Source organism: Tachyglossus aculeatus, chromosome 1 (genome assembly GCF_015852505.1).
Source record: "Tachyglossus aculeatus isolate mTacAcu1 chromosome 1, mTacAcu1.pri, whole genome shotgun sequence".
NCBI classification, from domain to species: Eukaryota; Metazoa; Chordata; class Mammalia; order Monotremata; family Tachyglossidae; genus Tachyglossus; species Tachyglossus aculeatus.
Genome location: NC_052066.1, coordinates 122,527,865 through 122,543,953, shown reverse-complemented (window position 1 = coordinate 122,543,953; position 16,089 = coordinate 122,527,865). Strand labels below are relative to the sequence as shown.

At 37.2% G+C, this 16,089-nt stretch overlaps 1 protein-coding gene across 18 annotated transcripts in view; it reads left to right on the top strand.

The window, feature by feature from the left end:
• RIMS1 (regulating synaptic membrane exocytosis 1) overlaps nucleotides 1–16,089 on the top strand; it is a 554,640-nt gene that overhangs the window by 333,538 nt on the left and 205,013 nt on the right. For all 18 annotated transcript variants that reach the window (XM_038748659.1, XM_038748658.1, XM_038748657.1 and 15 more), the window contains 7 exons: nucleotides 2,051–2,174; nucleotides 6,040–6,086; nucleotides 8,543–8,655; nucleotides 10,888–11,018; nucleotides 11,888–12,059; nucleotides 13,010–13,163; nucleotides 14,303–14,374. In XM_038748659.1, the coding sequence (XP_038604587.1) occupies nucleotides 2,051–2,174; nucleotides 6,040–6,086; nucleotides 8,543–8,655; nucleotides 10,888–11,018; nucleotides 11,888–12,059; nucleotides 13,010–13,163; nucleotides 14,303–14,374 (813 nt within the window). The remainder of the gene's footprint in view (nucleotides 1–2,050; nucleotides 2,175–6,039; nucleotides 6,087–8,542; nucleotides 8,656–10,887; nucleotides 11,019–11,887; nucleotides 12,060–13,009; nucleotides 13,164–14,302; nucleotides 14,375–16,089) is intronic.

Below are 16,089 nucleotides of genomic sequence, written 5' to 3'. Positions count from 1 at the left end.
GGATAGTCTAAAAAATACACTTTAAATTGTCGTAATCATATTTTAACAAGACTAGTTAGCATAATTTTTATTTACAAATGTGCTTTACCAAAGTTTTCATTACCATGCTGCATTGATGTCATCTCTTTGATCTATTATACAGAAGGAACATTAAAGAAATTTAGAATTATACATTGGGCAGCCTGGATCTTTGTCCAAATTCTTTCTTTATCTTAAAACTTGAAACAAGAATTGTATATTTTAACTGATTCACAATTCACTTCAAAAATAATTTAATTTCAGAATTTATGGAATGCTTACAATGTGCTAAACACTGTGCTAAGATCTGTGGTAACAGATGGTTTAGGAGGCTGGGAAACCGTATCTTTGTTCCTTTTCCATTCTACCTATGTGAAGCTAGTCCTACTCTTATCTCTTTTATGGTCATACCTGCCATGCCCGCACCTGATGTTCCATACCTACACACACCCCAAGCAGTAAATCCTAATAGAAAGTCAGAGAATCTAGCTCTAATTCCAGGTTTGCCTCTTTTATGCTGTGAAACCCTGGACAAGTCACTTAGCTTCTCTGTGCCTCAGTTTCCTCATCTGAAAAATGAGGATTAAGTACCTATTCTCCCTCCCACTTAGACTGTGAGCTCCATGGGGGGACAGGACTATCCCTGACCTGATTATCTTGTATCTACCCCAGGGCTTATAATACAGTGCTTGACACATAATCATCACTCTATCATTATTATTATTGTTATTATTATTACTGTTACTTCGGGTTTCATGACCCTTTCCACCTCAAATATACTCCATGTACCAATACGAAGCTTTGATGCAGTGGACCTTCATGAAGCCCTTTGCTGCTCCAGCTTCTGTGACCACCCTATACTGCAATCCCAAAATCCTGGTCTTCTTTGACCGCTCTATATTGCGATCACAAAATCATGGGGCTTAGGCCGGGGCTGATTGGGGTGGTGTGGGTAAAAACATGGGGGCAATAGCAGAGGAGGAGAAATGGTGAATAGGGAAGAGCCTCAGAACTAGTCTTCAGAGCCATCCTTTTCCCCAAACTCCTTTTTCATCTGAATTCCTCCATTCGCCTCTGTAGCCACAGCCTCCAGCTCTCCTCCACATTCATACCCTGAGCTAGTGACAGCATCAGTGATGACCACTGCATCGGATCTGGGGAAAAGCAAAGGTTACTGTAATAAACTCCATTAAAAAGAAGGGTGGGGCAGGAGACGTGGGGAATACAGATGGCAAACCTGGAGTGTAGGGAAGGACTTTAAAGTGTAGGTCTCAGTCCCTGATCCCCACCTATCCATAAACTCAATGTCATGGGCATTAGGCAAGACTTTCATTCAATGCATTCGGTTGTATTTATTGATCATTTACTCTGTGAAGAGCACTGTACTAAGCGCTTAGCAAGACTTATGTCAACGCACTTCAGTTCTTGTTGACAGTTATGCTTGAATGGTCCTGTTAGGAGTTAAGATGTTGCAGCTTTTTCCGTAATTTCAGAATACATTTTGGAAGTGTTTTTTTCAATATTAAGCGCTTTAAAGAATGTGGTATTTACTGACTGTGGGGACTGTGAACATCTGGAAATAGCCTAACATCAGGCAGAGTTTTGTGTTTGTTGGCTTTATTTTGCCACATCACCCTAGATTACACTTCGTGTGCAGTCTTGAAATGTTTTTACTCATTTCTTAATTTTGAATGCAGTTGGAGTCTTCATGAAGCTTATATTATGCTTATAAAAATAATTTTGCTGTACAATGGATATAGCTTTTGCTAAACGTAGGCTGTATGTATCAGCTCAAAGTAAGAATTGTACCTATTTTGAGTCACATAAGGTGCTTTTTTCGGTATATTAAATAACCTTTACTTTACATAGTTGTGGCTAGAAAGGGATAATGGTTTATGAAAAAGGAATGTTCAGAAGCTAATGGATTCATTTTACTAGTTTCCACGGTCCTCATCAAAACACCAAAATTATTGTATTTTTTTAAATTTGTAATAAAAAACAAGATAAATTATATCTTTCTTTTAAATTCAAGGAGATGAAGTACTAGAGTGGAATGGAAAACCCTTACCTGGAGCTACAAATGAAGAAGTTTACAACATTATTTTAGAATCAAAATCAGAACCTCAAGTTGAAATTATTGTTTCAAGGCCTATTGGGTAAGACAAAAACAAAGTATTTCTTAATTTTAGTTTATAAGATATTCATTGGTTTATAAAAGGAATTTGGTACATCTATCTAATACCTGTTCCCATATGGATTACAGTTTCTTCAGTGTTGGACAGGGTCTATCTGACATTTAAAAAATTTTATTTTTACGTCTCTTTACTAAAAAGAGAAAGTAATGTTAGAGAATGTAAAGAATGTAAAACGTTATTTGAATATACTTTGCAAATAACCCCCAAATAGCTCAATTTAACACTTTCTTATCCAGAATAGTTTATTAATCTCACAAAGCGAGAGAGAGCCATTAGTGGTGAAGAAGAAAAAGAAAAAGGAGAAGAGGGAGAAGGAAAAAGAGGAAAGTAATTGGTATCCATTCTGTTAGATAGGTTTATATTTATCAATATAAATATATTTATATTTCCAAGAATTACAGTAAACATTGAACAAATTGTTTTTTCTCAGAATTGTTTCCCAAAAATAATGATTATGATGAACAATGCTTTTGTTTAGAAATTTCAGTTGGGCGACATGACTAATATTTGATTTTTCTTGAATGAAATTTTCAGTTGATTTCCTTCATTTTGGTCATGATAATATGAGGGCAAGAGCACAGGGCATTAAGTGGACTTCTCTAGAGAGGATATTTACGAGCAGCAACCTGAAGGTCATTTATGAAGCCTGTCTTTCAATCCACAATCGGTCCACCCATTAAATGATATAAAGCATTCCTGCTTCCCTCTGCCATTACCTCCTGCTCATGTGGTTAGTTCCTGACTAGATTGTAAGCTCCTTAAAGGGCAGGGATCACATCTAACAATTCTACTATACTGCACTCACCCTAGCGTGTAATACAGTACTCTGCACACAGTAAGTGGGAAACTTAAGATGTTTCAAATCATCCAACTTTATGGAAGAAAATTGGTGCAAAATATTGAGAAGAAGGTGTAGAAGAATGAGCCAGTGAATAGGAAGGAAATTTTGGGGTCCTGTAGTCTGGATGTGGTCACGAGCACCTCCTTTGGAGTGGACATAGATTCGATGAACAATCCCAATGGCCCCTTTCTTAGATCAATAAATTACTCTCTTTAAGTTTCACAAGTCCTCTGCTCCTGCTCACAGTGGTGTTTCCTTCCCTCGTACCAGTTTTGGAAAATATGAATATGTCTGTTTCCCCGGGACTTCTTGGAATTCTTTGTTGGTATCAACCACAGACTCAAAAGAAAGGTGTTCACATGGGCACAGTGGATTCATCGACTCTCACTGCTCAGATGGTAGCCCCGAACCCAGTGAGAAGAATCACTTCTACAAAAATATGGCTGACTTGGAGATCTAGTTCAGGCCATCATCTTTTTTCGCTGAATTTGAACTACCAGCCCAACTCCGTTTATGTGTCTTATAACCTGGTTATTCACCCTGAAGTCCGGAAAAATCTACAAGAGAGGGTAGATAGCATTTTACCCAACAAAGCCAGTCCCACCTATGATTTCACCTCACAGATAAAATATCTCGATATGGTTTTCCAGGAGACCTTCAAGTTCTTCTTCCCAGGAGGTCGTGTAAAAAGGTTCTGTAAGGAAACAATTCAAAGGTCTGACCATTCCCAAGGGGATCATGGTCATGATCTCAGCTTTCGTTCTGCATTGGGATCCAGAATTTTGTCTGGAATTCATGGATTTCTGGCCTGGTAGGTTTAGTAAGGAGATGAAAATGTCAAATGAAGCTTATACGTTCCCACCATTTAGAGCTGGTCCTAGAAACTGCATTGGAATGAGGGGTTGCTCTCCTCAATATGAAAGATGCTCTGATCATCCTTCTGCAGAATTTCTCCATGGAACCTTGCAAAGAGACCATGATTCTCCTTGAAATGGATTTGAAAGGTTTTCTGAAACCCAAGAAGCCAATCATTCTGAAACTTATCCCCATATCAAGAATGAATTCTGAAGAGCAGGAACAGAGTTAGGTCTGTTGGGATAATGTTTTTCCCACTTTCTCTGAAAGCAGGAACTGGGGCAGGGAACATATCTATCAACTTCTTTGTACTCTCCAAAATGCTTATCACAGTGCTCTGCATACAGTAAGTGTTCAATATATATGATTGATTTGATTGAACAGTCCCCAGAAAACAGGATACTGGCAGTGGGGTGGTTATAGGGAGCCCAGGGCCAGTAGCACCCTAGATAATCAGCTGCCAATTTACGTGTACAAACAGGAAGCAATATTGATTCAAAACAAGTCCAAATTAGGAGACTCAAAGTAAACAGTGGTAAATTGTTGTCAACAACAACAGTACTCAAAGTTACATAGGGCTGGAATCACCATGACTAGATGTGCAAGTAGCTGGGATTTCTTCTCAGATAGTGCTTTTTCTTTGTTTTTGTTTTTTAATTCCCAGCCAGTTGGGCAGTCCACTTTGTAAATCATAACATTCCTCCATACAACCACTTCTGAAACATAAAATAAGGTGATTGTATGAAAGCTTATTGATCTTGAAATATTTTGAATAATATTTTATCTTTTGATCTGAGTGTGTAAACCTGTAAAATAGAAACTCCTGCAAATAATTTCTATTAAAACTCAAAATCAGTAAGGATGCTGCATGAGAAGCAGCGTGGCTCAGTGGAAAGAGCCCGGGCTTTGGAGTCAGAGGTCATGCGTTCAAATCCCAGCTCCGCCACTTGTCAGCTGTGTGACTTTGGGCAAGTCACTTCATTTCTATGAGCCTCAGTTCCCTCATCTGTAAAATGGGGATGAAGACTGTGAGCCCTCCGTGGGTCAACCTGATCACCTTGTATCCCCCCAGCGCTTAGAACAGTGCTTTGCACATAGTAAGTGCTTAACAAATACCATCATTATTATTATTATCATCAATCGTATTTATTGAGCACTTACTATGTGCAGAGCACTATACTAAGCGCTTATTATTATTATGCTTCAATTGAAAAGGTATTCTGATTGTACTTTCTGATAGACACTTTGTAGTGTCTGCTACTTGACAGTTTATAGTGCTCTGGATAGTCATATTTTTGTTAACTGTTTAGTCATTTTTAATATCTTTTAGGGAGGATGTCATTTTGGTACTCCAAACCAATCTGTTTACCTTTGTTTGTGTTAATGCTTGCTTATTTATGCTCTCTTACTTTCATTCTTGCAAAATATTTGATTACAAACTGGTTATACAGTAATTACCATGTGAATCATTTTAATAATTATGATAATGAGGTAAAACTTGTGTAACATTCTCACAGATAAAAAGTCATTTTCTTATTGTGTGGATATAAATTGTACACTAGAATGCTTCAAATATTGGAAGGCAGTCATCTCAGTATGAGCATACATAGAACCTCAGTGCTTTTATTTCTTATGCAAGATGGTTTTATTTTCCTTTTTTGAAAGATTTTCGTCCAGGTAACATTACTTGTGTGGTCTGTTCTCTTCAGTACCAAATTCTCATCCATTTCATTCAAAATCCTTCAAATGTTTGTTATAAAATATACTATAGAATTGCATACTATGGCATTTTGATTTTGTGGCATTTTAAGGTACTGTGGATAAAGTACTGAGTGATACTGTGGATAAAGTACTGAGTGATCATTTCTATTTCCATATACTACTGTTTGGTGGTAAAAATATTGTGGAATATCTAACCAAAATATTAATGTGATGGTTCATGCACTATTTTATGTTGTTCATTATGCTGTTTTTATGGATTTATATTAGTACTTCCTTATAAGAATGTACTTTATTTTTTGGAAGTTTATGATAGCTCAAAAAATCATATCATGAAGTAAACTGTGTCATGCATTATTCACAAATGGCATTTTGACTTGTCACATTAATGTCTTAATATTCTCTTTTTAGTGACATTCCAAGAATTCCTGAAAGTTCCCATCCTCCACTAGAATCCAGTGAGTATTTAGAATTTTATCTCATTTAAAACAAGGATGGGGCAAAATGTAGTTTTGATACTGCTCATTCGCAGACTTTTTTATGGTATTTGTTAAGCGCCTACTGTGTCAAACACTGTTCTAAGTACTGGGACAGATACACAGTCTCTGTTTTTCGTGGGCCTCATAGTCTAGGAGGGAGAACTGAGGCACAGAGAAGTTGAGTGACTTTCTGAAGGTCACACAGCTAACATTTGGCAGTCCTGGGATTAGAACCAGGTTCTCTGATTCCCAGGCCCGTGATATTTCCACTAGGCCATGCTCCTAATCATTAGGTCATACTTCTTCCCATATAGAAAACTGATAATTGTAACCTGATCAGTTGAAAAAAACCAACTTCCGATGCCTGAATAATATGAATGGCAAAAGAGAGGTTTGATAACAAGAGGATTAGCTTCATAAACGCTTCTCCCAGAAGCTAAACATTATATTGGCTCAAGAAAAATCTACAGGCTTCGTTAAGTTGATCCTTCTTTCCTCTGTGAAGTGGGGACATATTGGCACTTGCAGAATTAATCACTTTTTCACACAATATGCTATTAGATACTCTCAAGGGGTAGTATTAATATTACTTTATTTCATGATAAAAGGGGTTATTCCACTTTGTATTCATGCTAACCACTTTAAATTCCAATTTATCTTGAAATCTTTCATGTTTGTCATAAAGTTTGAGTAAGGATTCAATTCTATCAGGTTTGACATCTTTGACATGCACCGACTTCTTTGGAAATCTGTACCAATTCAAAACAAATTGTTCTTCATGAAAATGTGGGCCATAATCATTTCTCAACATCATTTGTATTTACTGAGTTTCTGCCATGTGCAAAGCACTATACTAAATGCTTGGGAAAATGTAGTAGAAATAAAGGACACTAAAGAATGAAAAGTGATGAAAGTTTACCTTGTCCATTATGGTGCATACTCTTTGCATGCAGAATAATAATAATAATAATGATGGTATTTGTTAAGCGCTTACTAAGTGCAAAGCACTGTTCTAAGCGCTGAGGGTATACAAGGTGATCAGGTTGTCCCACGTGGGGCTCACAGTCTTAATCCCCATTTTACAGATGAGGGAACTTAGGCACAGAGAAGTTAAGTGACTTGTCCAAAGTCACACAGCTGACAATTGGCAGAACTGGGATTGGAACCCATGACCTCTGACTCCAAAGCCCCTCTTTCCACTGAGCCATGTGTGTCACTTGTTTGTTCTATATTGCTCAAGCATTAAGAATAGCATATTGCAATCATTGGGCATTTAGCATATTTTGTTACTTTGATTACTACTACTACTACTCCTTCATCACATTCCAAATAGTATTAATTTAATTGTTTGGATTCCACTCCTCAGAACCTAAATTCATTTTCCTTTTTGCTTTCTCACTTCTCCCCTTTGGGATTGTCAATGTGTGGTACATTGGAAATGATTCTCACAAGAACAGGGTACAGACTGGATCCAGGCAACAAGAGGGCAGTAAGCTTTCTCACATTTTATGCATCTCACCACTGGCCTGACTCAAAAAAGGAAACTTTTCGTTTCCCTGCTCTGGGCTTCCTGACTGACGTCAACTGGTGTTATCTATTTACGTGTTTTGTTTTGTTGTCTGTCTCCCCCTTCTAGACTGTGAGCCCGTTGTTGGGTAGGGACCGTCTCTATATGTTGCCAACTTGTACTTCCCAAGTGCTTAGTACAGTGCTCTGCACACAGTAAGCGCTCAATAAATACGATTGAATGAATGAAGAGGATAGGGTTTTATCTTTTTCAACCCTCCTCCCTCTCTATAAGAATCATTTCATTCTTTTTTTAAAAAAATAATATTTGTCTAAGTTCTTACTATGTGCCAGGCACTGTAACTGATACAAGCTAATCAGGTTGGACATTGTCTATGTCCCATATGGGGCTTACAGTCTTAATCCCCATTTTACAGAAGAGGTAACTTGAATCACCAAGAAGTGGAGTGACTTGCCTAAGGTCACACAGCAGACAAGTGGCAGAGCAGGGATTGGAACCCCGGTCCTTCAGACTCCCAGACTTGTGCCCTATCCACAAAGCCATGCTGCTTCTCCCAAAATATGCCATCTGAATGGTTGTGGTATTGATAGCCCTGCCCTGGGCAAAGCTCAATGTCCCAATGAAGGATGACTCTTGTAGATGGTATATGATGATACCTTGTTCTGGGGAGATCTTTCCTCATAGAGGTGTTTGAAGTGGATGAGGTTCTCTCTGCCCAGTGGTAGAAGTTTGGTGATGCTTCAGCACTGCCCACTAAAATAACCAAACCTTGCTAGCATCTGCCCAGCTTCTACTATTTTCTGGTTGCAGCCCAACTACTCTATGGAAGACAACTATTTTTTTGTTGTTTATATTGTTGCTGCTGCTTTTTTTTTCCCTTTTTTTCACTTTATTCATTTTGTTCCAGGTTCAAGTTCTTTTGAATCTCAAAAAATGGAAAGGCCATCCATTTCTGTCATTTCCCCAACTAGTCCTGGAGCATTGAAAGATGCCCCTCAGGTCCTACCAGGGCAGCTCTCTGTAAGTATTTTCTGTTTGTATATTATTATTTATTGTATTAGTTAAGTACTTACTGTCATGCAGTGTTCTAAGTCTGTGCCCTCCCCAAGTTACATCTCCCAACTACTACATCAGCACTTCTGTGCCAACTATGCATTTGTGTACTCACAACCAGTTTTGTGGATTAAAGAAAAGTGCACAGGCTGAGAGAGAGGAGACCGGGGTTATACAACTGGTTCCAGGAAGCAAATGACCTTGGACAAGTCACCTAAGTTCTCTGAGCCTCAGTTTTCTCATCTGTAAAATAGGGATAAAATACCTGTTTCCCTCCCCCTTAGGTTGTGCACCCCATGTAGGACAGAAACTGTTTCTGAATTGATTAACTTGTATCTACCTCAAGACTTAGTACAGTGCTTGGCATGTAGTAAGTATGTAATAAGTATTATTATTATCATTATCATCTATTTTTAATGGTATTTGTTAAGCCCTTCCTATGTGTTAAACACTGTTCTAAGTGCTGGGGTAGATACAAGTGAATTAGATTGGACACAGTCCCTGTCTTACATGGAGATCACAGTCTATGTAATGATAATAATGATAATGATAATGATAGTGATAACTGTGAAATTTGTTAAGCGCTTACTTCATGCCAGGTACTGTACTAAGCACTGGAATGGATATAGGCAAGTCAGGTTGGTCAGAATCCCACATGGAGATCAGTCTTAATTCTCATTTTAAATATGAGGTAACTGAGAAGTGATGTGACTTGCCCAAAGTCACACAGCAGACAAGTGGCAGAGTTGGGATTAGAACCCAGGTTCTTCCGATTCCCAGGCCTTTCTCTATCCACTAGGCAATGCTGCTTCACAGAAGGGAGAAGAGGAGAGCTAAGGCATGGAGAAGTTAAGGGACTTGCCCAAGGTCAAACAGCAAGCATTAGGCAGAGTTGGGATTAAAACCTAGGTCTTCCGACTTCCAGGCCCATATTCTTTCCACTAATCATCCTTCTTCTTCCTAACTATAAATTATTTCAGTGTCTCTCTCCCATGATAGATTGTGAGCTTTCTAAGGTTTGGCTTGTGTCTATTGACTCTGTTGTACTCTTCCAGATACTAAGTACAATTCTCTGCACACAGTAGACATTCAGTAAATGCTATCAATTGGGTACTTGCCTATTTTCCTTGCTCGTTTTCATTGTAAGAATATGGGAAACAGAGTGGATGATGACTTAGACAAGCAATTCAGATGCTTTTCTGGGAAAAAGTCTCTAAGTCTCATTTGCTAAAATTTAGTGTAAAAAGCAGTCATCAATTAACATACTTATATGATATAAATATAATGTTACAGACGGTTTACAATATGTCACTCTAGAGCCTTTATGGATACTCTGAGGAGTTTGAGATAAACCCCTCCCACAACCAACTGAATTCTCAGGAAATTGCCTGCTGCCTTCCACACTTCATCATCTCCATCATCAGTATTTATCAAATGCCTGCTGCGTAAAGACCATTTAACTGGCCACCTACTGTATGCAGAGGACTGTACATACTGGACCCTTGGGAGTATACAATAAAAGTTTGAGATAATAACACCTGCCCACATGGAATATATAATATAATGATTTTTTTTTCCCCGATACCTGATCTGACCACTGGTGGGATTAGGAGAAGCAGGGAAAGTGGCTTGGGGAAGAGACGGTGAGCAGATGTGAAGAATCACACATGCATGGCAACACTTCATAACCTCACTTGCCATAAACAACAGGTTTTATGTATTTTAATTGTGTTTGTTCAAAGCTATGTGCCAGGCACTATACTAAATGCTCAGGTAGACATACACTAATCTGGTTGGACACAGCCCACGTCCCACATAGGGCTCACAATAGTAATCCCCATTTTACAGAGGAGGTAACTGAGGCAGACAGAAATGAAGTGATGCACCCAAGATCACATAGGAGAAAAGTGGCGGAGCTAAGATTACAACCCAGGTCCTTCCGACTCCCAAGCCTGTGCTCTATTCACTGCTGCTCAGGGTTGAGCATGACGGTGATTTGCAGACTTCTGCTTTCACTGTGGATTCATGTGATATACCTAAAACAGACCTAGAGTAGAATATAGCTTCAAATTCTATAAGAAAAATTGAGAAAATAATGAATTGATTTTTCAGGTTTTTATTTTTCTATTTAGCATGATATCATTTTCTTAAATCATCATGAATAATAACTGTTAACATTAACTGCTGTTATTGTCTCAGGTGAAGCTATGGTATGACAAAGTGGGGCATCAGCTTATAGTAAATGTTCTGCAGGCAACGGATCTGCCCCCTCGAGTGGATGGGCGTCATAGGAATCCTTATGTGAAGATGTACTTTCTTCCAGATAGAAGGTAATAATGTTGTCCAAATATTTCTACTGATGACTAAATGAGGAAGAAGTACAAAACCAGCAGAGGCAGCATTTTCATTAGCAAAAGGAAATAGTCCCTCAGTGTGAAAGTCATGAGCCCCTTGGTGATTGCCATAGGAGTTTATAGAACATTCTTCTGTGGAAACTGTTAAATTTGGGAAGAAAAGTCTGCCAAAGGGGAAGCTGAATGTATTAGGAGTTTCCTCAAAGTCCTTCTTCTAGTATAAAGTTTTTATGAGAAATCATTTGAATTGTTTAGTTTCATTGGAACTGAAATTCATAACTGCCTTTGGTAACCATAAAATACCTAGAACATCTAAATTAGACACGTGACATTCTATTTATTAGAATGTAACTAAGCATTTTTTCTCTATGAATATTCTGAGATATCATTCTTATACCTTTTAAATTTAATATCCATTCTTCCTTGCACATATACGATAGCTTTGGCAGTGACTGATTCCTTTATTCCAGTCAGTCAGTCAATCGTATTTATTGAGCACTTATTGTGTGCAGAGCACTGCGCTTGGGAGCGTACAATATAAAAATATAGCAGACACATTCCCTCCCCACAACATCGTTCATATGAATCAAAGCTCTGAAGCTTTGCTTTGGCCTTGAGTTCATTTTTTTTTACTGGGAAATAAACATCAATTGTAATGCTGGGTAATGTCTGGTTTTATTAAATCTACCAAACAATTGAAATACAGATTAAACCAGAATACCTTTCATCTGACAACCCTTTTCACAATAGGAGTTTTAAGAACAGTGAAACTGCAATAATGAACCACAGTAGGTGGCAGTGCATACCTTGTTTTTGCTTTCTAATTTTTAACCATTTATCTGCAGTGATAAGAGTAAAAGGAGGACTAAAACAGTCAAGAAAATCTTAGAACCAAAATGGAACCAAACTTTCCTCTACTCACATGTACATCGTAGAGATTTTAGAGAACGAATGCTAGAAATAACTGTGTGGGATCAACCAAGAGTACAAGAAGAAGAAAGTGAATTTCTTGGAGAGGTGATGTATTTTTAGAGTTATGTTTTATCATGTAATAATGATAATGATGGTATTTGTTAAGCGCTTACTATGTGCCTTGCACTGTTCTAAGTACTGGGGTAGAAACAAACTAATCAGGTTGTCCCAAGTGGGGCTCATAGTCTTGATTCCCATTTTATCGATGAGGTAACCGAGGCACAGAGAAGTCAAATGACGTACCCAGAGTCACACAGCTGACAAGTGGAGGAGCCGGGATTAGAATCCACGACCTCTGACTCCCAAGCCCATGCTCTTTCCACGAAGCCACGCCGCTTATCCAATAATATTTATGGTGTTTGTTAAATGCCTACTATGTGTCAAGCACTGTCCTAAGCACTTATATAAATTAATTAGATTGGACACAGTTCCTGTCCTACATGGAACTCACAATTTATGTAAGAGGGAGAGCAGATATTTAACCCCCATTTTACAGATGAGGAATTTGAGATACAGAGAAATTAAGTGACTTGCCCGAGGTCATATAGCAGGCAGTTGGCGGAGCCGGGATTAGAGCCCAAGTCCTCTGACGCCTAACCCCATGCTCTTTCCACTAGGCCATGCTGCTTCTCTAATTTAATCATACAGTAAATATTAATCAAATATCTTTGGTCAGATATCAATTTTGATTTACTTTAAAAGCATCCTTATTAGGTAATCTCAATCCAGTGTAAATTTTTTGTAGACTACATGTATGCCTGGTTTGAGGGGGTGTATTAGCTCTGTAATTGAATACATAGAATTCTGAAGTTTAATAACTGTATATGAACATCTGGAAGTTACTTTTGGAAACTTTGAACCACATCACTTCTCTTAGTGGAATTTAGTTTTTAATAAATACATTAAATATCAATCAAATGTTTTGGTATTTCCTAGACAAAAATTAAGCACTGGACATTTTTGTCAGCTCCTTAACTTGACAAATGTTCCTCTAGATCCTCATAGAGTTGGAGACAGCACTATTAGATGATGAGCCACACTGGTATAAACTGCAGACACATGATGAATCCTCACTACCTCTGCCTCAGCCATCACCCTTCATGCCAAGGAGACATGTTCACCCAGAGAGCTCTAGCAAAAAACTTCAACGTAAGTGAAAATAATTTCTAGTTATTCAGCGTTTTCCTTGATTAGCCGAGTGTGGTGTTGTAAGGCTTATATGCACATTTAGTAGATGTGAACAAAGTGAAATTCTTTGTAATTTTTTCATGTGAAGCCTTAGAACATTAAAGCACTTATGTACTAACTCCTATGAATTTTAACAAAACCAATCCATACTTGGAAAAAGTTTTGTAGGCAAGGTTTTCTCCCTCTAAAGCATATTGGCATTAATTTTTTACTTCAAAAATGGTATCTTTTAACTTATGAAGAAACTTTACAAAGCACTTCTGTTTAGGAGCATAAACCAGTTGTTTACAGTTATATTACTGTAATGCCAGTTGAGAGGACTATTTTCCCAATTCATATGTTGCTAGTGGGCCACTCAGGGATAGAGTTTAGCTAGGCTTGTAGAAGTCATCAGCCTGAAGCAACTTCCTGTGTACCAGTGAGAATAACTAAAAAAATACATATTAATATTTTTGGTATTGAAGACTGTGAATGTGTGGATTTTAGGATTGACAAGAGAAGAAGATTCATCATAAGAGAATGTTTCAAAATTATCTTTGGTCAGATATCAATTTTGATTTGCTTTAAAAGCATCCTTATTAGGTAATCTCAATCCAGGGTAAATTTTTTGTAGACTACATGTATGCCTGGTTTGAGGGGGTATATTGGCTCTGTAATTGAATACATAGAATTCTGAAGTTTAATAACTGTATATGAACATCTGGAAGTTACTTTTGGAAACTTTGAACCACATCTCTTCTCTTAGTGGAATTTAGTTTTTAATAAATCTTTTTCAAAAATCATAGTTTCCAAGCAACTAGTTTAGAATCATTCTTCCATCTCTCAAGTTCAATATGTTTTTAGTAACATTTTTGAAATGGGAAAAATGGTAAAACTCAACCATCGCTTCATTGATGTTTAATGATGATGTTGGGTAAAGATATCAGGGTGTTGAGTCATTGTAAAAATGCTAAGGAAATGGGCTCTATCACTGTGGGTAATATTATAAAACAGTCAATTTGTACCTTAGCTGTAATTGGAATTTTAATTTGAAGATTCTTTTTTGACAGTTTACAAATCAAACAGATATATAGGTATCTATTTGCCTTACTGTTGCACAGGATCTCAGCGAATCAGTGATAGTGACATCTCAGATTATGAGATTGATGATGGTATTGGAGTAGTTCCTCCAGGTGCGTGGATGAAGAGCATGACACTGCTTCTTTGTGCTTTCGCTTATTTTCACTGTAATATTTTGGGCTCCTGCAGGATACTGATTTGGAAAGTCAGTGTATTGTGGAAAAATCAGTATTAATTATTCCATGGTGACTCTTTCCTTCTAAATTATTCAGAGTGTAAAATGGACTTGTATTTAGTCATGTACATTTTGTTCATTCACTTTTGTTGGGCTATCACCTCTGTCATGAACAGCTGGGTTACTTAAATTACTTCACAATGCTCTGAAGACAAGTGAAAAGATCCACTTTATTTCAAAGAATGTGGTTCATTTTATTAAATAACTATCCCATTCTCATATTTTTTTCATTGCATTTTTATAATTTTGCTTCCTAAACTTCTGAATGTAATGAAGCCTTCCATGGAATATACTGAAAAAGGTGCATGGTAGAAGTAGAAGTTGCATGCAGCATGACAATATCTTTTATGTTTTTCAAATATATTCATGAATAATCATTATTCCAAAATGGATATAAACATATAACTATATATAGGAGAATGATACCCTATTCATTTAAGTCAATGCCTGTATACCTTATTTTCAATTTCTGAAGTGTTTTGTGACATACGAGGCTCAATCTACTTATACATTTCTTTTGTCCAAGATGTTAGAATCAAATTTTTTGACTAATACCAAAGCAAAATATAATGTTTTTGATGTGCTCTACTTGTGAAAGATAAGGAATAAATTAAAATGAAAGGAGCTAGATAAAGAAATAGTCTCTGCACATATCAATAAATAGCTCTCTTAACAATATTCAGTGAATTTGGGTCATTCTTGTGAGATTACCTTTAATTTGCATAATATATAAAATGCTGATTTGGGACCATCGAAACCATGGATTATTCACTATCCACTTCACTAAGTGTTTCATGTTGAAACAGAAATTTATAATGACAATGATTAGTCTTCTCTGCACATATCAATAAATAGCTCTCAACATCTATTCAATGAATTTGGGTCATTCTTGTGAGATTACCTTTAGTTTGCATAATATATAAAATGCTTATTTGGGACCATCGAAACCATGGATTATTCACTAACCACTTCACTGTTTCGTGTTGAAACAGAAATTTATAATGAAAGTAATTACCCTGGCTTCTAGTTAGTGGTGAATTGAGGAAATAATATGACAAGAATTGTTGATTAGGAAAGTAGGATAGTGGAGTGTAATATTTGCCTAAATAAAGTCCCATCTGAACTCCAGACTCTAGGATTTTCATACACCTCAACTGAAGCAGCATTTACACAAGTACTCAATGTCACTCCATTCTTTGCCTTCAAAGTAGCAGTGACCCTAACTGGTATATTCAGCTCATGAAGCATATTATAACTTCATTTAGGCTCCAAATGGGGAAAAAGAAACTGCAATTGTTTCTAATTTCCACATATTTGAGCCGGAAACCACTTCATGACACTGGATCTCTCTGATACTGCCATAGTATATTCCCGAACATTAAAGGAATAGTTCTCAAAGGAGAAATGAAGTTAATAGAAATGGCATTACTTGTATTAATTGTGGCATTTCTCTATCAATGATCTCCAAAGGTTTTCATATAAAACTGTTCCCAGACTTCCTTTAGATTGAAAGAAGGACCTTTCTTATTTACCTGAATGGGCATGGAAGAATGACAAATCTCTCGCTTTCCATACCTGAAAATATATATATAG